Source organism: Pseudorca crassidens, chromosome 20 (assembly GCF_039906515.1).
Source record: "Pseudorca crassidens isolate mPseCra1 chromosome 20, mPseCra1.hap1, whole genome shotgun sequence".
NCBI classification, from domain to species: Eukaryota; Metazoa; Chordata; class Mammalia; order Artiodactyla; family Delphinidae; genus Pseudorca; species Pseudorca crassidens.
In genome coordinates this window covers 48095590-48114933 of record NC_090315.1, presented here as the reverse complement: position 1 = coordinate 48114933, position 19344 = coordinate 48095590, and the positions used below count along the sequence as shown (strand labels likewise).

The 19344-nt window shown below is 37.8% G+C and overlaps 1 protein-coding gene across 1 annotated transcript in view; it reads right to left on the bottom strand.

Annotated features, from left to right (window-relative positions):
• Positions 1-19344, bottom strand: part of AP1G1 (adaptor related protein complex 1 subunit gamma 1) — an 81041-nt gene that overhangs the window by 44458 nt on the left and 17239 nt on the right. The window contains exon 2 of the mRNA XM_067720057.1: positions 9748-9951. Within this exon, the coding sequence (XP_067576158.1) occupies positions 9748-9948 (201 nt within the window). The 5' untranslated portion in view covers positions 9949-9951. The remainder of the gene's footprint in view (positions 1-9747; positions 9952-19344) is intronic.

Below are 19344 nucleotides of genomic sequence, written 5' to 3'. Positions count from 1 at the left end.
CTTTTCTAATATTTCCTGTTGGTACAGTGACTTTGCTCTAAGAATGAGCTGCTGTTTTTTTTTGAAGGTGACAAATTTGCGGGGAAAATACAAGATTATATACTGGAAATGGCCTCTGAAATACATACTCCAGTGAAGGATTAACTCTGATCACACTTCACACTTACAGTGGCCAGCAAACAGAGCTCAGACTGTACTACGTGTCATCATTAAAAGTGTTATCAAGGTTTTCAAATGTTGAAAAAGAAAATGATTGGAGGAGAATACAATGGGATGTCAGTAAATGTGAGGAGAGGGCATCCACTTTTGAGCAGCAATCACTAAAAACACAACTCAACACTTACATGAGTTACAGAACAGAAAAAAAATAGTAACCAATTAAATGTATCTACCCCTTAGAAAACAACCTCAACTTCCATCTAGTACTACTGCTCCTCACTTAAAGCTACTTGAAACCGCCACCTGAAACACTGCTAACCCACAAATCTGGCTTTAAATCCACCATAAACAGTCCACCACCAAGGTAACAGAAAACTTTTGCTTTTACCCCAAACTCTTTGAGCAAAAGACAAATGACAAACTTGGAAAAAATATTTGCAACTCATTTCACAGACACGAAATCCTATACAACAGGATTCTACAAATTATTTTTAAAAAGACCAACAACGGGGCTTCCCTGGTGGCGCAGTGGTTGAGAGTCCGCCTGCCGATGCAGGGGACACAGGTTCGTGCCCCGGTCCGGGAAGATCCCACATGCTGCAGAGCAGCTGGGCCCGTGAGCCATGGCTGCTGAGCCTGTGCGTCCAGAGCCTGTGCTCCACAACGGGAGAGGCCACAACAGTGAAAGGCCCGCGTATCGCCAAAAAAAGACCAACAACGAATATAAAAAGTCAAAGAATTTGAACAGACAGTTCAAACTAAGAAATAATTCAAACATACAAAATGAAGTTCAATCTCCTCATAAAACAAATGCAAACCCATCTAGGAAAATTAACTAAAACATCATTGACCTGTACACCTGAAAAGGGTGTGTTATATGATATGCAAAATGTGATTCAATGAAGTTATTAAAAAAGAAAAAGAGGGCTTCTCTGGTGGCGCAGTGGTTAAGAATCCGCCTGCCAATGCAGACGACATGGGTTCGAGCCCTCGTCTGGGAAGATCCCACATGCCGCGGAGCAACTAGCCCCGTGAGTCACAATTACTGAGCCTGCGCGTCTGGAGCCTGTGCTCCGCAACGGGAGAGGCCACGATAGTGAGAGGCCTGCGCACCGCGATGAGGAGTGGCCCCCACTTGCCGCAACTAGAGAAAGCCCTCGCACAGAAATGAAGAGCCAACACAGCCAAAAATTAATTAATTAATTAATTAATTTAAAAAAAAAAAGAAATGCAAATCAAAACCATATTGAGATACCACTTTTTAACCTATTATATAAGCAAAGATAAAAAACTGTCATAACAGTACAAGGACATTAGTAATGGCAGTATAAACTGGCACAAGATGCAGTAAGAAAGATTTGGTCTATCTAAATTACAAACACACATACCCTTTGACTCAACAAATCCACTTTTAGGAACTTACAATGCATTTATATTCACACATGAGCAAAATAATGGATATTATTCCATTGTAGTATTACTTTAAACAGTAAGATTGTAAACAAATGTCCATTAATAAGACATCAGTTAAATAGATTCACACATATAACAGAATATTATGCTGTATTTACTACCATGAGCATGTCAATAAAGTTGGAAAAAAATAAGTACAAGGAAGCTGATATATTGGTATGGGTTAACCTTCAAGACAGATTAATAAGGGGACAGTGCATACAGTATGTTACAATATATTTTTGGAAGAGGTGAGAATATACATGTCCATTGCCTGGAGATGTATAAAGTGTCTCTAGAAGTATAGTCAAGAAATGAATACAAGTTGCCTATAAGGAAGGAAACTAAGTGATTGGAAGAGGATAGAAAGCAGAGTTTTCATCATATATCCTTTTGTATCCTTTAAATTTTGCATCGATGAACTGTCATTATTTATTTCAAAGATAAATAATATTGGGCTGGGAGAGAAAAAACTGCAGGATAAAGAGAACTTACATCTAACTTGTAGTTAGAAAAGTTAGTACAATAATATTATAATTAAAAAGGAAAAAAACAACTGAAATCATTTGTTCCCCCTCCAAAGTTAAACATATATTTCAAAAAATAGCAAAAAAGCATTTGAGTCTTAGAATCATTTCATGAAAAAGACTTTGAAAAATTTAAGAAAATCATATGAAAATATAACTCAGTAAATGGAAACTACCTTTTAAAGATAACTTAAATTCATAATGAGCAATTACTGTGCTATTCTATCATACCTGTGATGCCGTAGGAACATATTAAGAAGTATGCTCCCTTCTTATCTCTATTCCCCACAAGGGCTGTGCTCTTTTCTGCTGACAGTTATTTTGTATTCTTCACCTACTATCAATTTCTTCCTTAACAACCGGTCTTAATATATTGATACTTGCTTACCCACAGCAACCTTCTCCCTCTCCCCCCACCTACATCCCAAAGGGTTGACTGTGGTAACTCTTTGCTACTCACTGATTTTTTTATATTTATTTTCCAAGTGTTTTGAGACACTGTGGTTTTCCTTTAATTTAGAAAGCTCCTGCTGTGTCCAAACCAATGTGCTAGTCATTCTCACTGACACACAGAAAGACACATAAAAGAAAACCAGCATTTGAATATTTATCATAACATATGATAGATATATACCGTGACAGTCATGCACAAGCTACTGTGAAAACAAAGTAGGAAGGCCACCCAATTCAGGTTAGAAACTAAGAAAACATCTGAGAAAGGTTTCTATCTCTTTATATAACACTTAGTGGAACAGAAAGAAACCAGTTAGGAGCTTTGTCTCTCTTATCCTGGTTCTAGCTAAGAGACCTAAGTGAGTTATTTCAACAATCTGGGCCTAATTTCCTTATCACTTAGGTAACTGAGCCACATCATGGAAGACAGCACCCTAACAGCTGTCCTACACTCCATGTCTTCCAAGGCAAATAGTCCCTAATTCTCTCCAGCTGATCCTTGAATTTTTCTCAATATTTTCTCAGCAGAAGCATTCCAGAGAGCCATAAGCAACAAGCCTTAAGGGACTGAAGTTATCAGCCTCCTTTAGAACAAATACAGTGCCTTAAAAATCACTAATCAAAATCACCTGGGAGGGTTCTAAGATTTTTTTATATATATATATATATATATATATATATATATATATATATATGTCACCCCCAGGATATTCTGATGGAGTAGATTTGAGAGAAAGCCTAACAACTTAATTTTTACATACTTTTCCTAGATGACTCAATGCTCCAATTTTCCTTGAATTTCAAAGCAATTTTTAATAGGAGAACTTTACCAAGTTTCTGGCCTTGTTACATTTTTCTGAAGCAAGTACAAATATATTGCCTTTTATCAGCATTTAATCTGGTTGCCCTTTAGAAAAAGCTGCACTCATTTTGTTAGCATTTAGAACAATTTCCCAAAAGGTCAAATGCACATATACATTTGCTTTTAATTTAACATTGAGCTTTATGATGTGAACAATCATCTTGATGAAAAGATGCAATTAAAATATTGTAAACATTAACGGATCTGCAACTGATTGGTTAGGTCTTAGTTATTTGTATTTCATTTTAATGCTCAGAAATAACTTTCCAGTTTATACACATACCCACACACACACACACACACACACACAAACACACACACACACACTCACTCACTCACACACACACAATTTTTGAAGAACAAGATTATAACTGCTTTACCACTGGGTAGCTTGGCAACATAAAATCTACATGGACCAGAGCCTGTTTTTTCATTCTTCTGGCATTAACATTCCTATTGTATCCCATTTTTTTTTCTCTTGAGAAAATTTATCATGAAATATTTTACTCAAAAATTTGACCCACCAACGAGCTTTATCAAATCTTAACATTTTACCCTATTTATTTTAATAAATTTAATATTACAAATTCAACTGAATCCCTCTGAATAGTCTGCCTCAATCTGTTCCCTCTCTCTATCCCAGGACTGACCAAAACTCAAAACTGCTGTTGATCATTGTCATGTCATGTCCTTAGCTATACATGTAGAGACAATTGTTTCTGAATGTTTTAAACTTTACACAAAGTATCATATTGTATTCCTGCTCTTTTCACTCAACATCTTTTGAGCACTACTCACATCCAGACAAGAATCTCTAATTCAGTCATATTCATTGCTATAGAGCATCCCATGTATGAATATACAACTTACCTATTCATTTTTTAAAATAAATTTATTTTTTTTATTTATTTTATTTTTGGCTGTGTTGGGTCTTTGTTGCTGCACGCGGGCTTTCTCTAGTTGTGGCGAGCTACTCTTCGTTGCAGTGCGTGGGCTTCTCATTGCCGTGGCTTCTCCTGTTGCGGAGCACAGACTCTAGGCACGTGGGCTTCAGTAGTTGTGTCACACGGGCTCAGTAGTTGTGGCTCACGGGCTCTAGAGCGCAGGCTCAGCAGTTGTGGCACACAGGCTTAGCTGCTCCGTGGCATGTGGGATCTTCCCGGAGCAGGGCTCAAACCCACGTCCCCTGCATTGGCAGGCAGATTCTTAACCACTGCGCCACCAGGGAAGCCCAACCTACCTATTCTTTTTGTGGAGATACAGATTGTTCCCAATGCTTTCCTAACAGAAACAAAACTACAATGAACACTTATAAAACGTCTCTTTTTAAACAGACAAGGAGCCTTGATCAGATTCAGGTTTATCAGTTTTTCTTTTGTTTTGATTTAGCAAATATAATTCACAGGTGGTGGTATGAACTTTCATCAGGAGGCATATAATTATTTCTGGTGGTTGTCTCTCCTGTGACATGAGCAGCACCGGCGATCATCAGGAATTGCAAAATGGTAATATCCTAATTCTTCCATTCCTTCTTCATTAGCTGGATTATTCCTCTAAGGAGCAATTTCTCTATGTATACCACTGGATCACCAATAGTTCCTTCAGAAGGAACTTAGCAATAATTCCTTTACAAGGAACTACGGGTAAGGAAAGGCAGGATAAATGTTTGTTTCTTTCATTTATCAGTTTTCAAAATAATGAGTCAGTTCCCTAGTATCCTCCAAAGATGACCAATGAAGTTTTCAAAAAATTTTTAAATTATTATGAACTCACTGATATAAACTTACTTGGTATGTTTCAACTACAATTATTACTTTTATTAAAAGCTCAAACTTTCTCATTTTGAGCCATGACAGCCTCCTCTTGTGGCTACCATATCCTTTTAAAATGACCTCTGTAGTTTTTCTTGCCTTCTGGTACAGTACAACAGTCCAAGCTTATTTTGTACATTTCCTGCCCCAGATTTGGGATCAGCCATCTTTCTAATGGGCCTGACCCTTTTAGAATAAAAGGGTATTTGGAGACCACAATCTGAGCTTAAGTGTGCTCAAGGCAAGGATGCCTACTATCACCTCTTCTTTTCAATATTGTTCTACATGTACAGTATAATAAGGAAATAAGAAAATGTTTAAGGATGGAAAAGGAAGGGAACTGCCATCATTTGCAGACAGTATTGTTGACCATATGGAAACAATAGAGTCCACAGGGACTCTTAGAACTAAGTAATGTTGCTAGGCAAAATCAATTATATTTCTATATACCTACAACATAATTATTAAAAAATTTAAAGAATGCTATTTCCAATAGGAACAAGAGCTCCAAAGAACCTACCAATAAGTTTCACCAAAGATGTGTAAGACCTTATGGAGAATACTGTAAAACTTTAGAGAACCTAAGGAAGTGAAATGCTATACTATACTATACTGATGGAGAGGAAGACTATTGCAGACAGGTAATTGGGTACAGCAGGCCAGGATGGAACTGGGGAGAAACAGAACGCATGCCCAGCCTGGAGAAGGTCCCTAGCCTACTACTACCATGTGAAAATGTGGATCCAGTGTTGCCAAATCCTCTGACTTTCTCAGAGAAACTAGAAATCCAGATTTCCATGAGAAGTTCTTTGATTTTTATACATAGACAGCAAACTCAAAACAATTTTAAGTACTGTGCAGGACAAACAAAATACATCTGTGAAGAATTTGGGCCCTGAGTCACCATTTTCTACTCCTGCAATCTACCCACTTCTTCAGATATTCAACTTTATTTCTGGGTTGTGTTTAAGCCAGACACGTGAAAGGTTACACACCCTACAGGAAATCTATCATTGCTTTTGTTGTAAAAATGTTGAGGATATTGTCTCTTACATTACTAAAAGAGCCCTAAATAAAAGATCCATGAAAGAACATCCCTTTTAGAATTCAGTGCTTTTCCTAAATTTTGTTTGCTGTCCCTTAGGAAATGGTAAAATTGGTAATGTCTGACAGTTTTTTAAGAACAAAACATAAATGTTTAACATTTATTAATTTAATTAACCTCTAGAATAACCCTATAAAGTAGTATCACAAATATCCCCATTTTACATATGAGGAAACAAGAAAGGTCAATAGGTTCTTGCTCAAAACCACACAGACAGCAAAGTAACAAAGCCAATTCACATCGAGGCAGTCTGGTTCCCACAACTGTGCTCTTAAATTCTAGTAATAACAACCACATAACTGAATCTTTTTTTTCTTGCCTGAGCTGCCTCCCTAACAGCAACTACACAGGCCTTGTGTTCTGAATTCTTCCTTCTCCTAACTCTTACCTTCTACTATTCTTTTTCCCTTTTAAATAGATGCTGGTAACATATGCCATCTCAAATCCTTTTTACTGCAAGGCAGGGCTAAAATAATTAACTTAAAGCAAATAGCTATTTATAGATTTAAACTAAACACAAAGAATGAATAGGTTTTAGAGTTATACAAGGTTGAGTCACTTAAGTCACTTAAACTCTAAATTTCAGTTTAAATAAGTCACTTAAACCCTAAATTTCAGTTTCCTCATCTGTACTATGAGGATACTATCTACCTCATGGGTTTTATTGTAAAATTTAAATAAGACTCTTAAAATATGGTTATTAGAAATTTTTAAATTATACATCTGGCTCATATTTAATTTCTGTTGTACAGTATCATGTTAGATACTGCAGTGAAAAAGAAACAGGTGAAATTAGCTTTAATAATATATTTTATTCAGCCCAATATATCTAAAATATCATTTCAACATATAATCAGCATATAAATTATTAGTTAGCTATTTTACATCTTTCTTTTGTACTAAGGCTTCTAAATACAGTATGTGTTTTACACTTACAGCACATCTTAATTTGTACACTACATATCCATCAGAAATATGTGAACTGTATTTAGATTTCATAAAACTCACAATTGATAAATAGATTCACATACCCAAGTTTTAAAACATATTTAAAAGTTTTCCAATAACTGCATCAAGTACCCACCCAAAATTTATTTTCCTTTAATATTCACCTCAGTTGAACTAGCCACATTTCCAAAGCTACACAACTAGTGGCTATCATAATGAACAGTGCACATCTAACAAATAAAATGCAATTAAAGGCTGGCTGTTTTTACACATAATTAAATGAAAATGACACTGTGATTCATACATGCAGGAGAGAGAATCTTGATAGGAACCTTTTTATGGGTACATTATAAAGGCAATTCCAATGGGTAGGGTACCAAATTACTGATACGGATAGGGCCGTGACTTATTCAGAGGGAATGTTTGAATTCCCTTATCCAAACAGAATGAGGGCCTTAAAATTATGATTCCTATTCCCACTCAGAAAAATCTTTATTTTTTTTGTATCAAAACTTTCCTTGAGTGTGAACACTCTCCGCCTAAGACTTAAATGTTTTATCTAATTAAGTTCCAAAACACCTAGACAGACCTGAAAAGCAGTTTCATTTAAACATGTTATAAAAATAAATCTTAGAGATATATAGAGAAAACTCCTTTACAAAATGAAATATCACCAAAGTCTATCCTATGATTTTAAATTCAAGAGTTTGTCTTTAAAGTACACCGTTTGGGGTTTCCCTGGTGGCGCAGTGGTTGAGAGTCCGCCTGCCGACGCAGGGGACACAGGTTCGTGCCCCGGTCTGGGAAGATCCCACATGCCGCGGAGCGGCTGGGCCCGTGAGCCATGGCCGCTGAGCCTGCGCGTCCGGAGCCTGTGCTCTGCAACGGGAGAGGCCACAACAGTGAGAGGCCCGCGTACCGCAAAAATAAATAAATAAATAAATAAATAAAGTACACCCTTTGGAGTATATAAATCTACTGTTTCCATGATGTTAACAGCAGTACACTCTGAGTGGAAGGATTAGGAGTCTTCCCTTCACTTGACTATCGAACTTAATGAGTCTACTTAAAATCAACCAAAAAGAATATATGAATATCTACTTGCTTTATACTAATTATGTCACATACTACATGCATAACCACACCTAGATCCATTTCTGATATAGTAAAAGCATATGACGTTTATTTATAGAAGACAGCTGTTGTTTTTGACTGCCTAGTATCTGGTCCTTTCCTCTGATATTAACACCTCAATTTTCCTTTGGGGAATTAATGCTCTCCCACTCTCAACCATGTATTTCTAGAGAGGCTGATCTCATTTCCTGCCCCAAAATGAGCATAAAAGTAACCCAGGTCAGCCTGGTAAAATTCAATCCCATTACTTTTGCTCCTGACGCACAGGCCCAGCCGCTCCGCGGCATGTGGGATTCTCCCAGGCCGGGGCACGAATCCGTGTCCCCTGCATCAGCAGGCGGACTCTCAACCACTGCGCCACCAGGGAAGCCCAATCCCATTATTTTTTTGTTTTAACCTAAGGGTGAGGGAATTTCCTTCCACTGAAGTTAATGAGCTGAACAGAAGATAAACTGATGACCATCTTTCCTGATAAATATATCAAAACATTAACAACATTATCTTTGAATAATGCAAATATGGGTAGTATTTTTTTCTACTTGTACCTTATATTGCACATTGTTTCTTTTAATTTTGCAGTCTTTTCCATAAAAAGACTACTTAGCATATAATTAAATTCTTAAGTGAAATCAATAAGTGAAATTCAATAGCATTCATAAGAATTAAAAAACAACCCACTATTCCCTTCTCTGTGACTCAATCTCCACAACAAACGTGGAAAGAAGAAAGCACTTATCACCAAGAATATCATGCCCAGACTGGCTGTATGTGTTTGTATGTGGGAGCAAATCAAGAGGCAGACCTGTACAGTGGTTATAGCTATCAAGGAATGAGGTAATTAGAACAAAATCCTTAAATCCTATTACTTGGCAACTACCTAATTTCTTTTACTTAAAAACATCTGTCAGTGTTCCTCATAGTATCACTGCACTGAGGAAATAATTAAGAAAACATTTAGCAAACTTTTTAAAATGTATACTCATTATAGTCCAGGCCCTCTGTCAGAACAATCACAATCTACTGGTTAATCCCGGTCAATCTTTAAACTCACTGCCACCATTAAAACATACCCTAATCCACATAATGAGAGATTCCCAATGGAAAGGAACTGATGGCAATATCATGCCTTCCCAGGTCTGCAGCTTTCTCTCTCAATTCTACCCTCAGTCCACAATAATCAGACTACAAGGACATCAAAAATAGCCTGTCCTCCCCAACAGGAAAGACTAACAATCCCTGACCTATTGACATTAAAATAAGAGTACCCTTGCTAGATGTGGTCTCAGCCCAGCCTACCTGTCCAAAGTGAGCAGGGTAGCCCAGCATGTGCATATATAGTAATTTTGCCACATTCCGACACCGGTATGTATTGTCTTCTTCTCTAAAAGATGACCGAATTGCAGCACATTCTTTCTGGATCATTTCTCGTTCTTCGGCTTGGGTTCGGGCTGTCCGGATGGTCCGGATCAGCTCCCGCAATCTGATGGGGGCTGGCATCCTCTGGATATGGAAAGACATTAAATAAAGACGTTCATATTTTTTACTACCAAAACCATTCACACAACTTCCCACACACATTTCTGATTTTTAAGAATTTAAGACTTGCTGAGTCCAGTAATACAAAGTTCCAGCAAAGCTATTACATACAAACCTCTCAATTCATTAAACCTCTGGAAAGAACACAAATAAAAATGTTAAGTATTAACTAAAGCAAAATAAGACATAAAATACACCAATGACGTAAAGCCTATCACTAATATCAAACTATCTTAGGAACTAACTCAACCCAAATCTTTAGGCAATCCTTAAATTAAGGAAAGGCCTATGCCTAACCTTTAAGAAGATAGATATTTTCTGCTCAACTGTTGTTAAACTCAACAAAGCTCAACAAAGTATCAGAGAAATACTGAATATGATCATAATTAAAGCTCAATTCAACAAAATGAAAGTTTAGGAGAAAAGACCAAATATCAGATTTAAACACCTTTCCAAGAAGGATAATCATCTCAGTATCCTAGGTACTCTTTGAAAATGTGATGAGGAAAAAAATAATAAACTGATCTCAGCATACAAAACTGTCAACTGAAAAAAACGCACAACCTAAGAACTGAGAACTATGTTTTATTCAGGGCATTACTGATGCCCAGGATACAGCATCTCAGATAGCTCTTCCAAAGAAGTAAGGGAGAAGCCAGGATATATAGGAGGTTTTGCTGTGGAAAAAAAACATGTAGTTGAACATCAAAAGATGACTGCTAATCCCAAAAACAGATGTCTCAAGGTAATGATTTTAGTGCTTTTCTATGTATGGGAAGATGCAAGAGTCTGGGCTGACTGAAATCATTCCTTTGATATGCATCTTAACTATCTAGGGCCCGTATCCTGTTTTTCTCCATCCCGAATTCCCCTCAAGGTGCACCATGCGGGACAGCTGCAGTGGCTGATGGTTTCACAGCTACAACATCCTTTGTTTACTGAAATGGCAGGTGACAAATTTTTGTCCAAAACACTACTGGTGTCATATTCTCATGAATATTTTTTAAAGTAATAATAATAACAGAGGACTTATAATAGACAAAACAATTACGAAAATTAAAAAAAAAAACCCACAGGTGGAGAATTTGCACTACCTAATTTCAAGAAATACTACAAAGCTACAGTAATCCAGACACTGTGGAACTTAATTTAAGGACAGACAGAGAATAATGGAGCAAAACAGAAAGTTTAGGAATAGACCTACACAAATATGTTCAACTGATTTTCAACAAAGGGGCCAAGGTTATTCAATAGGAGGAAGGACAGTCTTTCAACAAATGGTGCTGGCACAACTGGATATCTACATGAGAAGAAAAAAATTAACCCTGGACCCTAACCTCACACAATATACAAAAATTAACTCAAAATGGGACACAGAAGGAAATCTTTGGAAATGTGAGTTTAAGCAATCATTTCATACACAAGCAAAAAATACAAAAGAAATAATTAATAACTCGCATTTTATAAAAATTTTTAACTTTTACCCTTCAAAAGATGTCATTATAAAAATAAGGCAAGCCACAGAAAGAGAAATAATACAATTCCTATCCTACAAAGGACTTGTATTTAGAATATATACTTCTACAACTCAAAAATAAAACAATCTTACTTAAAAATGGGGAAAAGATTTGAATAGACACTTCTCAAAAGAAGGTATATGAATGGCTGTAAGCACATGAAAAGATGCTAACATCATCAGTCAGCAGGGAAATGCAAATTAAACTATAAAGAGATATCACTCCACACCATTAGAATGGCTAAAATTGTAGGCAAAAATATAGAACAAATGAACTTTCATAGACTGCTCACGGGAATGTAAAATGGTTCAAATACTTTGGAAAACAGTTTGGCAACTTCATATAACGTTAAATATACACTTGGCATATGATTCAGCAAATCCACTCCGTATTTACCCAAGAGAAATAAAAATATATATTCTCACCAAGACATGTACACAAATGTTCAAAGAAGCTTCATTTATAATTGCCACAAACTGGAAACAACCCAAATGTCCATAAACAGGTGAATCATAATCAGTATACCCCTATAAAAGAATACTTCTCAGAATAAAACAGAACCAATACACAACATACAAGAGTCTCAAAAACATTCTGCTGAGCAAAAGAAACAAGAACAAGAGAGTACATGTTGTATGATTTCACTTATATGAAACTCTAAGAAAGACAAGTCTCACCTACAGTGATGGCAAAGAGATCAAAGATTACCTGAGAGGATAAAGATAGGGACTGGACTGGGATGCAAGGAAACCTTCTGCGGTGATAGAAATGGATATATGCACTTCTTGAAATTCACCAAACTGTATACTTAAAACAGTTGCATTTTATTTTATACATATTATACCTCAAAGTTAAGAAAAATGATAGAATTAGATAATCATTACAATCATCTTCAGTACATATTAGCTGTGGAATCCTAAACCAATGACTTTCAATGTTGTTCTAATCTAATATACCAGGAGGATGTCCCACTCCAATCAGTTCACTATGGTATCAATCCTCAAGGTAGGGATAGTACATTAGGAATTTAGAAAAGTTCCCTAGGTATTGATATGCTCTGGTATATTGGCCCTCTTAAGATTGTGTGTCCTAAACTATGCAAAACTACCTGTATAAGGCTGTTTTGTTACTTTTTTTAATATATAAATTTATTTTATTTATTTATTTTTGGCTGTGTTGGGTCTTCGTTGCTGCCTGCGGGCTTTCTCTAGTTGGGGTGAGCAGGGGCCACTCTTCGTTGCGGTGTGCAGGCTTCTCATTGCGGTGGCTTCTCTTGTTGCAGAGCATGGGCTCTAGACACGTGGGCTACAGTAGTTGTGGCTCGTGGGCTCTAGAGTGCAGAGCTCAGTAGTTGTGGCGCACGAGCTTAGTTGCTCCGCAGCATGTGGGATATTCCAGGACCAGGGCTCGAACCCGTGTCCCTTACACTGGCAGGCAGATTATTAACCACTGCGCCACCAGGGAAGCCCCTGTTTTGTTACTTTTTAAAAGAACTATTCAAGGGTCTAGCGTTTGTAGTTTACAAAGCACTTTTACATTTATTATCTTCATCATCTCATTTGTTCCTTAGATCATTTTGAAGTAAGGGCAGAAAATCATTATCCCCACTTTGCCTTTGATGAAACTTGGTCTTAGAGCAACTATTCAACTTGCTTAACGTCACAAAGGCGGTAGCTGACAGAGCTAGCACCTGAACCTGGTATTAAAACTCCAAGAGTTCTTCCCAATACTTCAAAAATAAACATTATATTGGACTTCCCCAGCAGTCCAGTGGTTAAGACTCAGCACTTCCAATGCAGGGGGACATAAGATCTCACATGCCGTGCGGTGCGGCCAAAAAAAAATTTTTTTTAATAAATAAATAAACATTATATATACATGAAATAATATGATTGCTAGGATTTGTTTTAAACTACTCCCGGGGGAGGAACTTCCCTGGTGGTCCAGGGTTTAAGAATCCGCCTTCCAATGCAGGGAACGCACGTTTGATCCCTGGTCGAGGATCTAAGCCCGTGTGCCACAACTAGAGAGAAGCCCAAGCACCGCAACAAACAGCCCACACACAAAGAAGGATCCCGCATGCCGCGATGAAGATCCCAAGTGCCGCAACTAAGACTCAACGCAGCAATAAATAAATAAATAAATATTAAAAAAAAAGAAAATACTCCCAGGGGAAAAAATATTGAGGAAGGAAAATAGGAGAGAAAAATATGCAACAAAATGGGCAAAATATTGATCACTGATGAAGGTATATGATAAATACATGATGGTACATTATATTATTCTCTATTTTCATGTGTATTAGAAATTGTTCATAACCAAAAGCTTTTTAAAAGTCAAAAAGCCTCAACAGGGGCTTCCCTGGTGGCGCAGTGGTTGAGAGTCCGCCTGCCGATGCAGGGGACACGGGTTCGTGCCCTGGTCCAGGAAGATCCCACATGCTGCGGGGCAGCTGGGCCCGTGAGCTATGGCCGCTGAGCCTGCGCCTCCGGAGCCTGTGCTCCGCAACAGGAGAGACCACAACAGTGAGAGGCCCGCGTACCGGAAAAAAAAAAAAAAAGCCTCGACAAACAAGGCATTTCAATCCTTAAAATTTTTCATAAATAATAAAAAATATTAATAGAGATCTAAATAAAGAACTACTTTTCACAATAACCATAAATACCACGAACTTCAGGATAAAACAAAATTTAAGGGTAAGCAAAACCAACATACTCTATATTCTTTCAACACAGTGAAATATAAGAAAAGCATAAAGCTACTACAGCTCTCAGAGATCAAGAACTAAATATAAAATCAGTTTTCAACTGTCTAAAGCCCAGTCACTGTACTTTCTTTCCTTCTTCTTTTTTTTTTTTTATCTTTTGGCCATTCTGTGCAGATGTGGGAGCTTATTCCCTGACCAGGGATCGAACCCATGCCCCCTGCACTGGAAGCATGGAGTCTTAACCACTGGACTGCCAGGGAAGTCCCTGTACTTTCAAAGAGAATAGTATTTATTATCAACCCTAACTTGGTGTGTGGGGAAAAAGAGAAATCTAAAAATCAATCGAGATTAATGGTAATACTCTGCTAAGAAATAACTTCTCTCTAGGAAGACCTCAATGATTCTACAGAGCAAACAAAGACTATCAGAAAAAGCCTAAATCTAGTCCCAAAACGTGTAGTCCAATGGGAAAAATCACAAAAGTTTAAGCCAGCTGAGAGAAAAACAAGTTACCTGGAGCAATTTCTCAGCTATCAGCCTCAGAATCACAGAAATATAGTTTATTCCACTAGCTTTTTTTTTTTTTTTGGCCGCACCATGCGGCATGTGGGATCTTAGTTCCCCGACCAGGGATCAAACCTGCGGGCCTTGCACTGGAAGCACAGAGTCTTAACCACTGGACCACCAGGAAAGTCTCAGAGCCACTACCTTTTTATGGAAGAAACTGAGGATGCAGGATGTTAACTACCTCGCACAAGGTCACAGAATTAGTTGCTAAGGCTGCCTCTAGCTTAGAGAAAAGCAGTGATTTTTTTCCCTTGGGTTATGACAACTTACTACTACTTGACTTCTTTATATATCACAGGAAAATATCTTAATAGGTGTCAACTAAAAAATGCACATGGAAGTTGAGAATTATGTTTTATTTGAGGCATTACTGGAGACTATAGCCAGGGATAGAGCCTCTCAGACAGCTCTGAGGGACTGCTCCAAAGAGGTAATGGAGAAGCCAGGACACATGAGTTTTTGTAGGAAACAAAACAAAACAAAAAGAAACATGTAGTTAAACATCAAAAGATGTTAATCACAGGGCTTCCCTGGTGGCCGCAGTGGTTGAGAGTCCGCCTGCCGATGCAGGGGACACGAGTTCGTGCCCTGGTCTGGGAAGATCCCACATGCCACGGAGCGGCTAGGCCCATGAGCCATGGCCGCTGAGCCTGTGTGTCCAGAGTGCTCCGCAACCGGAGAGGCCACAACAGTGAGCGGCCAGCGTACCGCAAAAAGAAAAAAAAAAAGATGTTAATCACAAAAAACAGACATCTTAAGTTAATGATTTTAGTGCTTTTCTATGTATGGGAAAATGCAAGAGTCTAGGTTTACTGAAATCATTCCTTTGATATGCATCTTAACTACTGAGGGCTGGTATCCTGTTTTTCTCCATCCTGAATTCCCTTCAGGGTACACCACTGGGGGGCTGCAGGGGCAACAGTGGCTGATGGCTTGATGGCTGGAAATGCTCGTTGTTTACTGAAATGGCAGGCAACATTTTTTTTGTCCACATAGGTATGAATGAAAAACAAAAGTTTATTTACATAGTACTGAATTTAGTTTATATTTAGTATATTTCAGAATATATTCTAAGATCAAAACTAAACAAAAAGTTCTAGTTCCAGTGAAGATGGGTATAAACAACACTCCATGGAGACTCCTTCCTCTCTCTCCTCTGAATGCAACTAAAATCCTCGACAAAATGCATGCCACAGCTACCTGAGGACTCTGAAAAATAAATGACAGCAAGCAGACTGGAGAAAGAGAGCAGAATTTTAAGTTCCCTCAAACTGGCAAGAAGCTATCATTTTCCTCCAGTATTGCCCAGCCTGTACCCAAGGGCAGCCCAAAACCCAGAAGTGCTCTGGGTACAGAGAAGGAACTCTAAGAAAAACCCTCTCTTTCTGGTCCAAGGAGCAGGGAAAGAAATATAAAGGACAATGGAGGAAAAGGCTCTCTTTTGTTTAGTTTTGTCCTTCACTCCACCCGTGCCCCTAGGCAATACTGCAACGGTGCTGGCTGTGGCAGAAAAGCAATGGCAGTAACAGCCAGGCAGGCACCTAGAAACGGGGAAAGGGAGACTCTGCTCTTCTGACCAGAGGAGCTGTGATCCTAAGAGCATGGCATAAGTCACTCCCTATCCTCCCACTGCTTGATAAAGGGTGAATTCGCCAAGAAAATACAACAATCCTAATTGCAAACGTATTCGACAGTAGTGCTAAAACATATATGAGGCAAAAATTGACGGATATGAAAGGAAAAATAAACCACCACTCAATTATAGTTAGAGACTTCAACATGCTTTCTAAGAATAGAACTATAGACAGAGTATCAGCAAAGGTGTAAAAGACGTGAATGCCACTGTCAACTAACTGGATCTAACCAATATCTATAGAACACCCCACCCAACAACAACAGAATATACATTCTTCTCAATTACAGAACATTCACCAAGATAGACCATGTCTTGGGCCATTAAAAAAAAAAAGGGAATTCCCAGGCGGTCCAGTGGTTAAGAGTCGGTGCTTTCACTGCCGTGGCCGGGGTTCAATCTCTGGTTGGGGAACTGAGATTCCACAAGCCACGCAGCCAAAAAAATAATTAATAAATTTGAACGAATGGAAATTATACAAAATATGGTCTCTGACTGTAAGGGAATTAAACTAGAAATCAGTAACAGAAAGCTAACTGTAAAACTCTCTGTGTACTTGGAAATTAAACAATACATTCCGAAATAATCCATGGGTAAAAGAGGAAATATCAAGGGAAATTCGTAAATACAGTGAACAAAAACATAAACACACATCAAAATCTGAGTTATACACTAAAGCAGTGCTTAGTGGGAAACATACAGCATTAAATGCTTGTATAAGAACAAAAGAAACATGTCAACAATCTGACAATATAAGGTTCTACTTTAAGAAACTAGAGGGAATTCCCTGGCAGTCCAGTGGTTAGGACTCCAAGCTTTCACTGCTGAGGGTACGGTTCAATCCAGGTCATCCGTGGTCAACCCTGGTCGGGGAACTAAGATCCCGTGAGCTGTGTGGTGCAGCAAAAAAAAAAAAAAAAAAAAACAATACTAGAAAAATAGCAAAATAAACCCAAAAGAACTAAAAAAAGCAAATAATAATAATTTTTTAAAATCCAGAAATCAATTAAATTAAAAACAAAAAATATATCAAGTCAATGAAACCAAAACCTGGTTCTTTGAAAAGACCAATAAAATTGATGAACCTCTGACCAGACGATAAAACAGAAACAATACAAATTACCAATTATTAGGAATGAAAGAGGGGATATCACCACAAACATCAGAAGGATAATTAGGTAATAGTATGAACAACTCAATGCACATCACACCTGGACATCCATATGCCAAAAAAAAAAAAAAAAAGAACCTTGACCTAAATTTCACACCTATTAACTCAAAATGGATCATAGATCTAAATGTAAAACATACAACTATAAAACTTTTAGAAGAAAATATAGGAGAAAACCTTCATGACCTGGGGTTCGGCAGAATTCTTAGACATTATACCAAAGGCACAACCCACAAAAGAAAAAAATGATAAAACTGTACTTCTTTTTTCATAAAAAGTACAAACTTTTGTGCTATGAAAAACACTACTAAGAAAATGAAAAGACAAGTTACAGAGACTGGGATATTTGCAAATCACATATCAACAAAGGACATGTTATGTATTCAGAACATATAAAGAACTCTTTGCGGTACGTGAGCCTCTCACTGTCACGGCCTCTCCCGTTGCGGAGCACAGGCTCCGGATGCACAGACCCAGCGGCCACGGCTCACGGGCCCAGCCGCTCCGCGGCATGTGGGATCCTCCTGGACCGGGGCACGAACCCGCGTCCCCCGCATCAGCAGGCGGACTGTCAACCACTGCGCCACCAGGGAAGCCCTAAAGAACTCTTAAAAACACAACAGTTAAAACAAACCAACCCAGTTTTTTAAAACAGGCAAAAGATTAAAATGGATACTTTACCAAAAAGGTATAAGGATAATAAATAAGCATATTTAAAAGATGCTCAACTACATTAGGCATTAGAGAAATACAAATTAAAACCACAGTAAGATACTGCTACACACCTATTAGAGTGGCTAAAACACCAAGTGCTGGGGAGGATGCAGAGCAAATGGAACTCTCATACACCGCTGGAGGGGATGCAAAATGGTACTGCCATTCTGGAAAACAGTTTGACAGTTTCTTATGAACTTAAAACATACGCTTACCATATGACCCAGCAATCCCACAACTTGTAATTTATCATAGAAAAATGAAAACTTTTGTTCACACAAAAACCTATACATGAATGTTTATAGAAGCTCTGTTCATAACTGCCAAAAACTGGAAATAAAATGAGGTAAATCCATAAAAATGGAACACTATGTAGCAATTAAAAAGGGAACAAACTATTGCTACATGGCATTACACAGCTCTAAGGTATTATGCCTAATGAAAGAAAACTGTCTCAGAAAAGGTTACATATTGAATGATTCCATTTATATGAAATTCTCAAGAAGACAAAACTATAATGATGGAGAACAGATCAATGGTTGCCAGAGGTTAAGGTTGGGGAGACTAAAAAGGGACAGCCTGTGGAAGTTTTTCTGAGATGACAGAACTGTATGCTAATTGTGGTGGTTATTACATAAATCTATACATGTGTTAAAGTTCACAGGACTGTACACTTCAAAAAAGGTCGATTTTACTGTATGTTAACTAAAAAATTAGAGTTTTTAAAAAGTAAACAAAAAAGCCTTCAATTAAACAATTTAGACCTATTTGACCAGGTATAATAATATACACTTGGGATATTAAGTAGGCTAGTGAGAAAGTTACTAATTGTTCCAACCTGCTTTAAGACACATTTAACTGCTAATAAAACAAAACTGTTCAGCCTGTAAAAGATAATAGCAAACCCTTATTTAAGGGGTGGCTGAAGGCAGGTCTCACCTGAAAGATGAAGTCATGTTCTTTGCCAGTAAAGTAGGGATGGGTGACAGGGAACGAAAAGGTGCTCTACTGAGCTAACCCCCATGAAGGTGTGAAGGTGTCAAGCTGT